Source organism: Alosa sapidissima, chromosome 1 (genome assembly GCF_018492685.1).
Source record: "Alosa sapidissima isolate fAloSap1 chromosome 1, fAloSap1.pri, whole genome shotgun sequence".
Classification (NCBI taxonomy): Eukaryota; Metazoa; Chordata; class Actinopteri; order Clupeiformes; family Clupeidae; genus Alosa; species Alosa sapidissima.
Window position 1 is genome coordinate 19469199 of NC_055957.1, and position 14802 is coordinate 19484000.

The 14802-nt window shown below is 44.2% G+C and overlaps 1 protein-coding gene across 1 annotated transcript in view; it reads left to right on the top strand.

The window, feature by feature from the left end:
• The first annotated feature begins 329 nt into the window (after positions 1 to 329).
• The window catches only part of si:ch211-197n1.2 (EF-hand calcium-binding domain-containing protein 6), a 35640-nt gene continuing 21167 nt past the window's right edge, over positions 330 to 14802 (top strand). Inside the window, exons 1-12 of the mRNA XM_042088766.1 lie at positions 330 to 1157; positions 1699 to 1808; positions 3058 to 3158; positions 3381 to 3458; positions 3532 to 3705; positions 5258 to 5395; positions 5485 to 5624; positions 5966 to 6114; positions 7603 to 7799; positions 8987 to 9094; positions 11353 to 11418; positions 12753 to 12863. Of these exons, the coding sequence (XP_041944700.1) occupies positions 824 to 1157; positions 1699 to 1808; positions 3058 to 3158; positions 3381 to 3458; positions 3532 to 3705; positions 5258 to 5395; positions 5485 to 5624; positions 5966 to 6114; positions 7603 to 7799; positions 8987 to 9094; positions 11353 to 11418; positions 12753 to 12863 (1706 nt within the window). The 5' untranslated portion in view covers positions 330 to 823. The remainder of the gene's footprint in view (positions 1158 to 1698; positions 1809 to 3057; positions 3159 to 3380; positions 3459 to 3531; positions 3706 to 5257; positions 5396 to 5484; positions 5625 to 5965; positions 6115 to 7602; positions 7800 to 8986; positions 9095 to 11352; positions 11419 to 12752; positions 12864 to 14802) is intronic.

A 14802-nucleotide genomic window follows, 5' to 3' on the forward strand; every position in this document is an offset into this window, starting at 1 on the left:
TGTTTAAAACTGATCTTGAGACAGTCCAGTAATTCAGTGGAAATGGTGATGATGATGATGCTGCAGACGGTACAGGTGTACCGCATCATAGTGGGGGCGTCTTCTCATATTTCCTTGGATTTGCTCCTGTAGGCTACCCTCACTTTGGCAACTGTTTAGTTGCGGCATAAAAACACTGTCGAGGCACATGGGCCACCAAGAAAGGAGCAACACTAACTAAAACGAACTCTTGGATAATTTTATACGCAACTTAGCCTAGTGTTTCTCCGATGGCATGTTTCATAGACCACACCTAAGTAACGGCACAGCCTTAACTGCATGTCTTTTGTTTTAAATTAAATTAAAATATCAGTTAATTCACAAGACTCATCTGTAGCCACGTTGGCCACGCTGGCTAGAGTCTTACTGGCTAGATGTCAGATCCGATATTATCAGATTTTGTTTCCAGTTGGCATGCCACAAGTGCACAGAGGTATTACACTTTGTAATTTACTGGTGTCAAATCCCTCATAATTGCAGCTCTGTTGATCCGCACCAGAGCAACTTTGGCTGGCAAACTGGGCGCTTTTCGTCGCCAATGGCAACATTCACAATGTTCGCTCGACAGTTTGTTGAGTTTCAAGCCATATAAAACTTTATCGTCTTCGACGACTTGGGGGACTTGGCATTTATCGGGTTTACGAGTGTCTACACCAAAATAAGGCTTCTACAAACTAAGTATCGCAGAAGGACTACACACCCATTGGTGGGACAGGTTAAAATATTTTACTCTGGCCCAAATCATTTTACTCTATCCTAATATCTCCTCGTCGACACTACAACGATGTCAACCAGCGTATCATCAGTTGCCTCCATGCGATTACCAGAGATTCAGCATCCCTTAACAAAGCTTGGCAATTTAGAAATGTTATCACTTACTGGCTGCTCCACCGATCGCAATGGGAATCAAAATAGTTCGACACGCCGCGGCCGACCAATGTTCGAAGAGGAGAAAAGTCTGGATTCTGCGTTACGAAGTCAATCGTCGAAATGTCTCCAAAGTCTTCGTGAGGAGAAAGCAAAACGAGCTGACAGTTTCACTGTGCCTCCAAGGATTCCCAAGGAAGTGGAGGTGATCTTAGCCCCTGATAGACACACGCCAAGGTTGCCCATCTTTGGTAAGTAGCCTAATTGCTTGTCCCGTTGTTAACTGTCTTTTTAATAATTAAAAACACGAGAAAAAGAATAATCTTTCAATTCAACACCACACACAGCACCATCATTTTAATGGCCACATATGCAAAATTGGCAAACCAGTAACAAACTAAACTCATGTCACCCCAATCACCTGGGCGTTTTAGGTAGAAGTCTACACACAGTGCCTCACGTCGCCATGGCGGCTCACATTAAGACTAGGGTCAGCTGGGAATATTTCAGGATACGGATTCGAGATATAGGTCTACTACTAAAACTGCTGTAGCCTACTAACATAGCCTACTTACTGTAACACACGGGTAGACGGAGACCTCTGGCGCACTGTCGAAACCCAACATCTTCTGTTTTGCATCTCCAAGAGAACATAAACGTTTTGGCTTGAGCTTTGTGTTGCCATCACGGCTTAGATAATTGCACTTTAGTGAGTTTTTCTGAGTCCTCACAGTTTAGGTGTGTGATTCTGTGGCGAGTGCTTCACTAGCTGTAACTGGTGTGTTGGATTAGGTCAGAGGGTGGCGCCAGAGAGCCGCGCAAACAGCCGTGTTAGCGAAGCCATCAGTACCACGAGCAGCTCATTCTGTCCCGGAGGCCAGTTGAGGATACAGGTTGATCAGGTAAAGAGCCACATGGCATGTCATACAGACACATTTTAAATATCGCAGTTTGGCATGTTCCATGTTAGCATCCATTTACAGTCTAGTGATCCTGGAGCCAAATTCACTGGAGTTTTGAATATTTATTTTCTAAATACAAAAATCTTGCATTTACTTGAATTTTCTACCCTTCAGTGTCCATCTGTCCCTTTTTCTTTCTTTCTTTCTTTCTTTCTTTCTCTCTCTCTCTCTCTCTCTCTCTCTCACACACACACACACAAACTTTTATGACATGAAGAAACAGTCTAACATAAAGATTCTTGTTGAATGTCAACTGCTGGCTTGACATGATCATTAACGAAAAAATCTTAATTCCAGGAATTAATTCCAGGAAGACAAGATTGCATATTCCAGGTTGCCGTACAAACTTCATATTCTTCCACACAGCTCACAAACAGGACGTTCGAGCACAGAGAAACCTACTATGAGAGATTAACACAAACTCTCCTTCTTGTTTTCCACACTTTTCAAAGAAAGCTGAGCTACTACACTATTAATTTTTTTCAGTGATAGAGGCCGCACCATTACAAAGGCAAATATTATCCCAGTTTGAAGCGCCAGTGTGCCGCGCACCACGACTATTCATCAGTGGGAGAGGGGAGCCCAGGAGTCACGGCCTCAGCGGCCAGCAACGGTTAGCAGCACAGAGGCAGGGGCCAAAGGGATTAGCCTGAGTGTGTGGGAGAGAGAAAAAGGCAGAGAAAGTGGGAGACAGAGGTAAAGGGAGAAAAAGAGAGAGAAAGTGGGAGACAGAGGTAAAGGGAGAAAAAGAGAGAGAAAGTGGGAGACAGAGGTAAAGGGAGAAAAAGAGAGAGAGACAGCTCCACAGACACAGTCTGTGGGTGCCACTGTTGAGTGATGATGAGGTAGAGGATTTACCCCCCCCCCCCCCCCCAATCACACACAAACTGGCTGACTGTCAGAGGGGACCAATTGTCCTGTGTTTTATATAAATATCCTCCTCCCGTAGAACATACCATATAAATGCTTTCCTATTCAACGTCAAAATAGAACCCCTCCCCACCCCTCAACACACATCCACACACAGCATGTCAAATATGACTAATTACTCCACCATCAACATAGGCTTTCTTGACTCACACAAGGTTTCATACTCCATTAGTTACAAGCACTTTAATGGTGATCGTTTTGTCGTCAACATAATTAGTATGAAGCGTTCACCATCTCCCACTGTGGCTTTAAACTGTAGCTAGAGCACAAACTCAGACAGAGGACACAGGCTGCAGGATCCGTCAGCCTTAAGAACATGTTCAAGAGCAACAATCCAGAGGGCAAAGCCGCAGTCAACAGGTACACACACAAACAAGCACATGCATACTCCCATCAAAATGCACTCGCCCTCTCACACACACACACACACACATATACATACACATACGCACACACACACACACACACACACACACACACACACACACACACACATATATATACACACAAACAAACACACACACACACACACACACACACACACACACACACATGTAAATGTACACTTTATATGTTTTTCAGGGATGTGTTGCTTATGGTGCTAACCAAGTTCCTGGGGACGTTCATCTCAGTTAAGCAGTTCAGAGAGTTGCTTCTAAGGTAAAGAAAGAAGGAGAGGAGATAGGACTCATGTTTGTGTGTTCAGAGCTCCATGCTCATGTTTTCCTTGCAGGCTGCACCTCTCTGAGAAGGCTGTGATTGGCTTCGATGAGCTGTGCAGTGCCGTCCGAGAGCCGGTGCTCACTGACCCAGCCGCTTGGCTGTCCCCGGCTCGGCCTACCAACCCAGGGGCTCTGCTGCGGGCGTCCCAGGCCCTCTCCCTCCTCCGGGGCCCAGCCAGAACCAGGTGAGGCCAGAGGAAGGACTGCACTGGCCCAGTGGTGGCTGTGCCGTCCGTGGAGGTCCTGTCCACTGCGTCTGTGTCCTGTCCTTCAACCTGCGGCACGTGACTGACAAGAGCACCTGGGTGTAGTGCAGCTCCATTGGGCTGCCAACAGGGGGAGTGTGTTTGCACAGTTGTTAGCACCCTCCCTGAGATTTAAAATAGCACAGCTAGCCATAGAGTCTGACTGCATGCTGCATGCATGCATCTAATCTCTGGGTCCTGGATGCTGTGCCTGGTCACTGTTTGAGTCCAGGGCATTATAGTCATTCTAAAAAGATAGCCTCGTCATGTGCTCATCAGTCTCCCTAGCAAACCTATTCATTATGACTCAAATGGCAGGAGTGACTACGAATGAGGATATACAAGGTAGCATAATCTCGACACTGTGTGTGTGTGTGTGTGTGTGTGTGTGTGGTGTGTATGTGTGTGCGCATGTGCCTGTGCGTGTGTGTGTGTGTGTGTGTGTGTGTGTGTGTGTGTGACAGTGATCTATGTATCTGTTGCATCTCTCTTTACTTGGGGTCTGCTAACCATAAGGAACAAACAAAAAATGAAAAGCAGCTTATTTAAGTGCTTCCCCATGCGCCTCAGGGCCATTGTTGTGGACAATGAGAACAAAATCTCTCTCTCTCTCTCTCTCTCTCTCTCTCTCTCTGTGTGTGTGTGTGTGTGTGTGTGTGTGTGTGTGTGTGTGAGAGAGAGAGAGAGAGAGAGAGAGAGAGAGAGAGAAAGAGAGAGAGTTAGTGGGCTTACTTGTTTCACCTGCAGTGTGGGTCATCTACATCAGACAGAGACACATATGAGTCATTTGGCCAGTGAGCCAAAAGCTCTGTGACTAATCAGCAAGATCTATGTAAAAATGAGAGAGAGAGAGAAAAGAGAGAGAGAGAGAGAGAGAGAGTTTGTTAAAGAGAGCAGAGTGAAAGGGGGAGGAAAGTCCAGTGACTGTGAATTCTTTAATCTCATTATCCCTCTCCACTGATGTTTTGACTGGCAGGTTCTGTGAGTATGTGTGTGCCTTTGTGTGTGTGTGTGTGTGTGTGTGTGTGTGTGTGTGTGTGTGTGTGTGTGTGTGTGTGTGTGTGTGTGTGTGTGTGTGTGTGTGTGTGTGTGTGTGCTCCCTTAAGATTCTGTCCGGGCAGGATTTCTTGCACGCCTCTTGGGGGATGTTGTCTTTTGAAAGTGTCCGTTAGTAACTCTGCAGGCAAGCACTCATCCATAATCAGACTGTCTCCCTCTAGCTGTACAGACTATTTCACATACTGAAAATGCTTTCACCATAAACAATCTCCTACTTTCACTTATATTAGATAGTTCTAGATTCAATTACAAATGTTTCATTGCCTCTTAAGTACAGACAAAGAAACTATCCCTAAACCCATCACATTTTCACATGCTGAAATATTTTATGTCATCATAAAGCTTCTGGTTCAAACATATGAACTATGTAAGAAGAACAAGGAATTCAAAAGTAGCGGTTGTACTTTAAAGCATAGGTATTTTTGTATTGTAGGTTTCTGGAGGCTGTGGAATATCTCCCTATCCAAGAGCCAAAGGGTCCGGGCTGGATGGTCGCTGCAGAACTGAAAAGCATTCTGGGACAGCTTGAGATACACATGCAGGAGTCAGAGTTTGACAAGTTGTGGAAGAGGTGCTTTTTTAAAATACAGTGCTCTCTGTGCAGTCAGACGTTGAATGGAGATTAGATGTGAATCTCTCTCTGTTTCTTTATCCTAATAGGTTTGATATTGACGCACTAGGAGCTGTGAGGCTTAAGGTTTTACTTAAGAAACTTGGACTTTGTAAAAGAAAGAGACTGGACACCATTGATGATAACATTCCGAAAAGCACAATACCATCCCCAAATGAAGATTTGAAAAGTATGTATTTCAAATGTATCATCTATGGAAAATATAGTGTTATATAAACAGTCATTTTATTGTAGGTATGTATTGGTATTTAGTGTTATACAAGCAGCTATTGTAGGTATCCATGTTTACCATTTACGTCCATTTACTGTAATGATACTCTCTCTCCCATAGAGGGCACTCAAACACTGACTCCCTACTATTCATTCATAGAATGGCAAATTATATACATTCATTCATGGAATCAGAATCCCACACCAAATCATTCACTAATGGGCAGTTTTTTAGTGGACACCCAGCAGCAAAAGGTTAATCTTAAGTCCCTGAAATCACACCCTTCATCTCTCCATCAGCCACAGTGCGGCCCAGGACCCTATCCAAGGCTGAAGAGGACCGCCATTTTTCCATCACCATGGAAACCTGGCTCAAGGACAGGTTCAGGGAAGGTGTTCAGAAAATGAAGGTGGAGTTTGAACGACTGGACCCTGAGCATTCTGGGAAGGTAAAGCTTCAATCACCCAATCAGACTGCACTCAAGTTGCACTGACAAATACAGTAAATGACTGCATTCATTCACCAATATCATTCTGATATGCATACTGTAGAGCAGAGTAAGCCATGTTGGATTCATTCACAAATATCACTCTGATATGCATACTGTAGAGAAGAGTAAGCCATGTTGGATTCATTCACAAATATCACTCTGATATGCATACTGTAGAGCAGAGTAAGCCATGTTGGATTCATTCACAAATATCACTCTGATATGCATACTGTAGAGCAGAGTAAGCCATGTTGGATTCATTCACAAATATCACTCTGATATGCATAGAGCAGAGTAAGCCATGTTGGTTTGGCCACGTAGCATGTACTGCAAGGAGTACAGTGAAGTATATTGAATTATAATACAGTTTTTCTCAGTCGCCTTGGTGCTTTTTTCAGATCAGAATGAAAATTCTCATAACTATTAGTTCAACCTCCACAACATTTAGTCATTTGTGCACATCATAGTAGCAATTTCTCCTTCCTCTGAACAAATTGCAAATACTTTTAGACATGTATCAGTTGCTTTCATACAATTCTCTGCTGTTTTTTAACATTATCATTTGCTTATGTCATGTCAGTCAAAATGAACTATACTTATGAATGCTGAATAGTCGTTCCCAATAAAACTAATAGTCTTCATTTCATTGCTTGAGTCATTACATACAAAATTGTTGAACTAGTTATCAAATTCTGTCACAATGCTGTAGAATTGCAAAGAGCATACAGTAAAAATGTACGTATTCAGTGTCTTGTACTCACTTACTCACCTAACTACAGCAATGTGTAACTTTACTGTAGTTTTCAAATGGCTGTACAAGTAATGTATAGTGCTGTCTTGAGCATGTTCAGGTAGTGTCACCGAGTTCTGACCTTTTTTTGCATTGGAAAACACTGAGAGAACTGTCATAATGAAAACATGACAAAGCCATTTGACTATCTTGTTCATAAACGATGGTGTCAAGACTTCTCATTTTGATGACACTGACAGTTTCATTGACATGAATACCTGCTTTTGAGGAATGGACTATCCATTTTGAGCAAGTGACGTGCTTTTGCAGGTCATCCACTAGGTTTTGCAGTTTGCACTAATTGTTTTGAGAATTGCACTAACTGCTGTGCAAATGTTAATAGTGATGTGAGAAAAGCACCAAAGCGACTGAGAAAAACTGTAAATATGTTATAGATAGACAGGCAGTCAGACAGATAGACAGATAGATAGATAGATAGATAGATAGATAGATAGATAGATAGATAGACAGACAAATAGATAGATAGATAGATAGATAGATAGATAGATAGATAGACAGACAGACAGACAGATAGACAGACAGATAGATAGATAGATAGATAGACAGACAGACAGACAGATAGATAGATTGAGAGCTCATTTAGCGTGTACCTCCTGTATATCTCCTTTGACAGCTGTACTGTCTCCTGTGTCCAGGTGGGAGGGGAGGAGTTTCTGCAGGTGCTGAGGGGCTTTGATCTGCGTCTGAAGCGCGAGCATCTGGGTCTCTTCCTGGCCCGCTGTGGCATGGAGCTGCGCAAGGACGGCATCGACTACCCACAATTCCTGCTCCGCTTCCTGGATCGCAGCCAAGACGGCCTCACACACAGCATCCTCTCCAACCCTAAGCACAGGTTAGAGGTCAGAGGTCAAACGCCCCCAGAGACCAGCAGAAACGGATCAGACTTACACATGACACAAGCTTTCCAGTCAGACATACTGTACAGTCTAAATCCGTATCCTAACCCTAACCCTGGGCAAGCGCACGGCCAGTCCTTATTCAGATTTACATATACTCACCAGAGGCCCATGATGATCTGTCACTCAGCCAGCTGCAGCTGTCAGCTGGCAACCCTTTCACTGCCTATAGAAACCCCACACCACCCCACCCCACCCCAAACCACCCCACCCCACACCACACCAGCCCACACCACACCACACCAGCCCACACCACACCGCACCGCACCACACCACCCCACACACCACACCACACCACACCACAGCCCCTCAGCACGCGGGCCCTGGGCCTGTGCAACTCTACTCCATCTCCACTCTTTAAATGGGGCTCATCATCCCTCTAACAGGCTTAGGCCCTGTAGTCTGACATTGCCTAGGGTCACCTCACACACACAGAAAGAGAGAGAGAGAAAGAGAGAGAGAGAGAGGCAGAGGCCACGGCAGCATCTCCATGTCGCTCAGTGTTTGGTGTGGAGTAGACTGAGCCGGTACTGCTGTGTTTGGGCTTCCCCAGATTAAGGGATTGGACTCGGGATCAGGAGGCGCAGGCAAACACAGGCACTGGGCAGGAGCTGCAGCCCCCTCCACCTCCACCTCCCCCTCCACCCTTCCCAAGCCCTACACCCACACCCATGGGGTGTGATCTACCCTATGATGAGGAGAGGGGGGGTTGGGGTGTAAGCTTAGTAGGGTCTTGAGGGACTGTGGTGTGGTGTTTGGGTAGGGGGTGGGTGGTATTAGAGACCTGTGTGTGTGTGTGTATGTGTGTGTGTGTGTGTGTGTGTGTGTGTGTGTGTGTGTGTGTGTGCGTGCGTGCGCGTGTCTCTGTGTCTTTGTGGTGTGTGTGTGTGTGTGTTAGGATTTAGGCTGTTAAAGCAGGGTGTCTTTGTCTGTAGGCAAGAGTCACTGAAGCGTTTTGGGATGTAGTTTGGGATTCAGGCAAATAGGTTTAAAACTAAATCTGTACACTCTTCTGTACATGCATAATTGTTATATGTCTCCAATGACAACAGGAGTTTATTGTTGATGTGTGTGTGTGTGTGTGTGTGTGTGTGTGTGTGTGTGTGTGTGTGTGTGTGTGTAGGTTTCATCAGGCAGAGAACATCAGCCATGCTTCCTCCATTACAGCTGTGGAGGCCAAACTGACTCAGCTGTTCCAGTCTGAGTACCTGTCCCTCCTGCAGACTTTCCAGTAAGTGGGGAGAATATGGCAGCATCTGTCTGTCTGTCTGTCTGTCTGTCTGTCTGTCTGTCTGTCTGTCTGTCTGTCTGTCTGTCTGTACTGATGGTTCTGACTCTCTAATAGGGACCGCAGAACAAGCCGACGGTCGATGAGCATCTGTAGGTCCAATGGGTCTGGTGTGCGCATAATAGCTCCACTATTGCGACAGGTCTCCGTCGACTAGTTTATGGCTAAATTGGCATTGGAGCTATCAAGGAAAGAGTTGCTCTAATTGGCTGTTTAGCTTGACTAGCCCATTTGTGGCTAAGGAGCATATAGTAATCATATCCCCTAAGGAGATACAATCCTGGTCATTAGGGTTTTGCCTCTGGATCACCTTTCATCTCCTTAGCTTCTTTCTTATTTCAACATTGCTTTATTAGCAGGACTGTAGGTACAGTGTTGCCAAAGCACAAAACAAAACAGCATAACAAATTTTGCAGTAACAATTAGAACATTGACAACACTGAGGGAAACAGTAACAGTAACATCACATGGAAACATTGTGTGTACACTACCCACTCACGCTCTCTCTCTCTCTTTGTCACACACACACACTCGTACACACACACACACACACACACACACATGCACACACACATACGTACACACACACACACATGCACACACACACTCGTACACACACACGCACACACACACACACACACACACACACACACACACACACACACACACACACACACAGTCCACACATTACATACATTAGATTAAGTGCAGACATTAGGTTGAGCATTGTGGATGTTGTCCATCTCATGTATTTCGCTGTAGTCCTTCTCCTAGCAGGTGGGCCAATATATCAAAATCTTTAAGGGAGCTAAAATTTGGAATTTTGTTTGAGAATTGTAAAAAATATCCTTTTCTTATCTGTTCAAACATCTCTCTTCCACAAACAAAAGACCTACGATTGACAATGCCAGTGTCAATTGGAATTTGTCATTCTTGATTGATAAGTATATATATATATATGCTTGATAAGTATATATATTATGCACTGTCTTTAGTGAGCAAGAGTGATTTGAAAATGTTAAGATAGCACTGCTTTGCTTACGTTTTGTTTATCTGCACCCATACAGTATATTGGCATATCACACTTCCAGCAGAATGTGAACTATGTGCAAGTAGGCATTGCTTCTATGTGTAGTGCGACTTTCTCTGCCCACACAGCCAACATAAAGCCAACAGGACTCAATAGACAGTCGGCATCACAGTGTATGCTTTGAAGTCGGTTAGGTGTGCATTTGCTTTAACATCTGTAAATCAAGAACTTAATCCCAGCCAGTCTGTCACTCTCCTCTCCTTCCCCACTTCTTTCAAAATCCTGTCTCATATATCTGGTCTCTCCATCTGTGTCAGTTCTATGTATTTCGTCATTACTACATGCTATGCTTTACATGCCAGTTGTCTCTCTGCACTATATATGTAAGTGTGAATGTTGGCATCGCTCAATATATCTTCATCAACCTTTTAGTATATCTCTGTCAGTCTGTAACTACCACCTGGCATAACAGTAGGAGTCTACCACTGGGTGGGCCTTTCTTCTATTGTTCCGTTTTCAATACCAGCACCTTACATCGGAGATGAGTGAATGAATAGAAACAAAAGGTCTTCTCCCTTATGAGTGCCCCTTTATGCCATAAGACCAGTTCTTAATCACACACTTATACCCTACCACGGTGAGTGTGGTCACCATTATAGCAGAGGCCTCTCACCACGTTGCTGAGGTCACAGGCCTCTTGTGCCGTAAGTGAAAGCACCTCAAGATGTGACCCCCATCTCTTCGAGGCCGCTTCCCCTAATTAGCCTGGGCCCTGCGCTGAAGGAGCGGCCTTTCAGAGGTCCTCGGTCCCCTCCATGAGATAAGCGGCCCTCCACTCCATTCCACAGCCCGGCCCAGGTCAACCAATTGAGCGGCCCATTAACCAGCTCAGGACCCTAACTGGGGGATTATGGCGCCGCTCATGGCTCTCGCCAAATGATAGTGGGAGATATGAATGTGGCTGCTGTTAATAAAGGCTTGTGTGTGTGTGTGTGTGTGTGTGTCGGGGGGGGGGGGGGGTTAAGTTAGTCATTGTTTTATGTTGTAAATGATGCAAATTTGTGCATCTATCCTTTTTGTGCATTTGTGTTTGTGTGTGTGTGTGTGTGTGTTTCTATGTCTATGCGTATGTGTATCTATGTTAATAGTCTGTGTGTGTCTGTGTTTCAAGGAGCATTGACAAATTTAACAAGAGGACAATTAGCCAGGAGGAATTCAGAGCTGCAGTTGAGAGCAGGTAATATGTATATTGTGTTTCTTCCAGCAGATAAGTGTATTTTTATGTCAGTGCGTTAGTAACCAACATGCTATAAACCATGAACAACATGCTATAAGCCATGTTTTGTTTGAAGCATTACCCTTACAGCGAAGCTATACCAGGCGCGTAACTGAAGCGTTCCATTCGTAACGCGTAAAATCCATTTTAGATTAATGGTCTATTTTTTTCGAACGTACGTGCTGCTATCACATCTGGTATAGCTACTTCCATTGATTATAGTGGCAGCTAATTGTTGCAGCAGACGCAAGGCAAACGGAACGCTTCAGTTACGTGCCTGGTGTAGCTCAGCCGTTACACTCTTTGGATACAAAAATTGTGTATTTGGCTGTAAGTTTCCATTGAATACAGATGATTGAGTTAAATTGATCATTAAGGCGGCAAAGCCTTTTCTTTTTTCTTTTTTCAACTGTTTCAAAGTATCTGAAATGTTCCTTCTTGATAGTTTAAATTTCAGTAAAAGTTCTTGTAAAATTGCCAGTGGTCCCTTTTCATCCACCAATTGCCTGTCCTGGAGCAAAGTGTTTAGATGTATTAAAAAGCCAACAATAAAAGGTCAGTTTGAGTGTGGTATTGAATAATAATGTCTTAAATCTCGCAGTACATATTTGGTGACTCTTTTTATTTTTAATTTCCATGTCTATGGTTACGACAGCCACTAACGTAATGATTTCATTTAGGTTTCTTCCAGAATAATCCACTCTACTCTTTGTAATGGTTACTCTCCTTATCAATAGAAAACAAGTCTATTAGGCCTGATCGGCTTCCTGGCCAATTTCATCATCTTTGATAAGTTCATTTTGCCTTTATGTTTGATTCCTGGAGCGAGAGAAAGTAAGTCCAACCTACATGTGAGTGTATGGATCTGTTGGTGTGTGTGTGTGTTTGTTTGTGTGTGTGTGTGTGTGTGTGTGTGTGTGTGTGTGTGTGTGTGTGTGAGTGTGTGAGAGAGAGAGAGAGAGAGAGAGGGAGTGTGAGTGTGTATACGAGTGGTCTAATCCTTTGATTGAGAGATTGGTCCCACCGTGTCCATCTAGATTCGATGACCACTCAATGGAGAGGTTTGACCTCTGACCTGGCTGTGTGGGGGCCGGTGCCCTCAGTCGCCCCAGTGCTGTCAGAGAGGTCAATGACCAGCGTATGCTGGCGCTACGGTAGGCTCTGGCTAACTGATGACACCATATTAGCGGTGGCCAGCACAGCCCTGCACCCTGTAACCCCTGGCTGACCCCTGGGTGACCCCCGCTGGCCTGTGACTGGCTCTTAGCCTCAGCCCTGTGGCGTGTCCTCCACAGGTTTGGCCTGGAGATTTCCGAGGCCGAGTTTGAACAGCTGCTGGACAGGCTGCCTCTGGATGCCCACGGAAACGTGCAGTACCCCATCTTCATGGCCGCCTTCGAGACAAGGTGCTACTCTGATCTGACCCCACTCCCCCCGTTACTGCTCTGGACTCGCTGTCTCATTCTCTTGGCTTTCCTGCTTTCCTCTCATTTTCTTATTTTCATTTTCCAATTAAAGGTGTTTCCGCATCTCTAATCTCTTACACTTTTTCGTTAAATTCAGCAAAATTCACACGTCTCATGGCCCTCTACTTGTGTATTCAATGTTCCCGCTCAAAAAATGAATAAACAGTCCAGTCCAGGGAGGAGTGTCATTTTTTGTCTGTTAAGCTCAAGTATCACCAACCTTTTACAAAACCGAAAACAAATTGGTCGGTCTTTTTTCTCAGTTTTGCTTTAATTAGTTCAAATGTGTTCTCCCTTCATTCTTACGCCTCTGTCCCTGTGTTGTGCATTCCCTCCTTTTCCTCTGTTCATTCCTCTTCATTCTCAAGGGTCTTTATCTTTCGGCCTTGTATTGCCACCTGTGCTTGCCCCACTCATTTTTCAATCACTCATGTGGAGTTTTTAAAAGGCAAATTGGCCAACAATACCACCTATCCATCATTAGTTTTATAAATGGACACATGATCAAAAATAGTGAAATTTAAGGTAAAATATCCTCTATTTACTTGCTTATTATTACTTCATATGATTAACATTTCTTTTAATATTTTAAGATTCTAATATAGAGACAATAAAATAGTTTCAATAAAGATGACCATGATGAGACCAATAGTTTCAACAAAGAGACCATAATTGTTCATGATGGTTTTGTGACTATATTATATCAGAGTAGGGAACTGAAAAGACCACATGTGGATTCCCCTGCTCCCCCAATTTGCTGAACAGGCACCAATAACCACACAATGTAAACTTTTCTCAAACAGAACAGAGCAATGAATTTTAAAGTGCTATAGTAACATCTCACTGACATCTGGTCTTTGTGTGTGTGTGTGTGTGTGTGTGTGTGTGTGTGTGTGTGTGTGTGTGTGTGTGTGTGTGTGTGTGTGGTTTTGTATCTGTGTATCTGTTTTTGGGGAGTCTGTGTGTATGTAGGGGATAAAGACCTAGAAAACCAGCCTGGCTTAGTTGACAGGTGACAAGGGTTATATTGAATGGGGATTTTGTAATACCAACAGTGGGGAAAAAGCTTGGCCACCGAGCGACCTCTGAATGGGGAGAAAGGAAACTTTTATGCTCTCACACAAGAACGGGAGAAAAGCCCTCTGAGACCGCACTGACACTGCAGGGACTTAGCATCTCACTAACCAAACTCTCTCTCTCTGTCTCTCTCTCTCTCTCTCTCTCTCTCCCTCTCTTTATTCAAACATGAGAAATGCTAAATCATTCCAATGCTAAATCGGATTGATCCCGATGTCAGTGCCTGTGTGGCATTTTCAGTTGCCCCCCGACATTTCCCCCCAAACATCCATTTGTCCGAAACTTTGACATATTAGTCAAACAGAGGCGGTGCTGTCAGGCGTCAGAACGGTGCAGATTAACATCACTCTTAGGCCCTAAATGAGTTTGCTCCCACCAAAATGGCTCTCATTCAACTGGGTGTGCTACGTTTCTGTGCCCCTACCACCGCATGAAAATGTAATTAGAACAAAAGCGCCAGTCCTGGAAAAACATGTGCTTGTGTTTAAACATTTCACTAAAGCAGGCAAAGGATCACTATCACAATGTCACATTTTAAAGTAAGATTCAAGCTAGTTGTAAGAAATTGCTTCAGGGAGGAAGTGCATGGTGTAACAAGTTTGTCTATGTGTTTTGTAGAAATACATTCAAAATAAGGATGCAAAAATAAAGGGCCGGAATCACTGGCATCATTTGTGCCCTGAAGCTAAAAGTCAGTGCAGAGCAGAGCAGTACTTTGGGTGGTCTCAGCTGGCTTTTGAGAACTTGTGATTCTCATGGGAGCTTAACATCCCTTCCTCAACATGGCCTGTCTCACATTTAC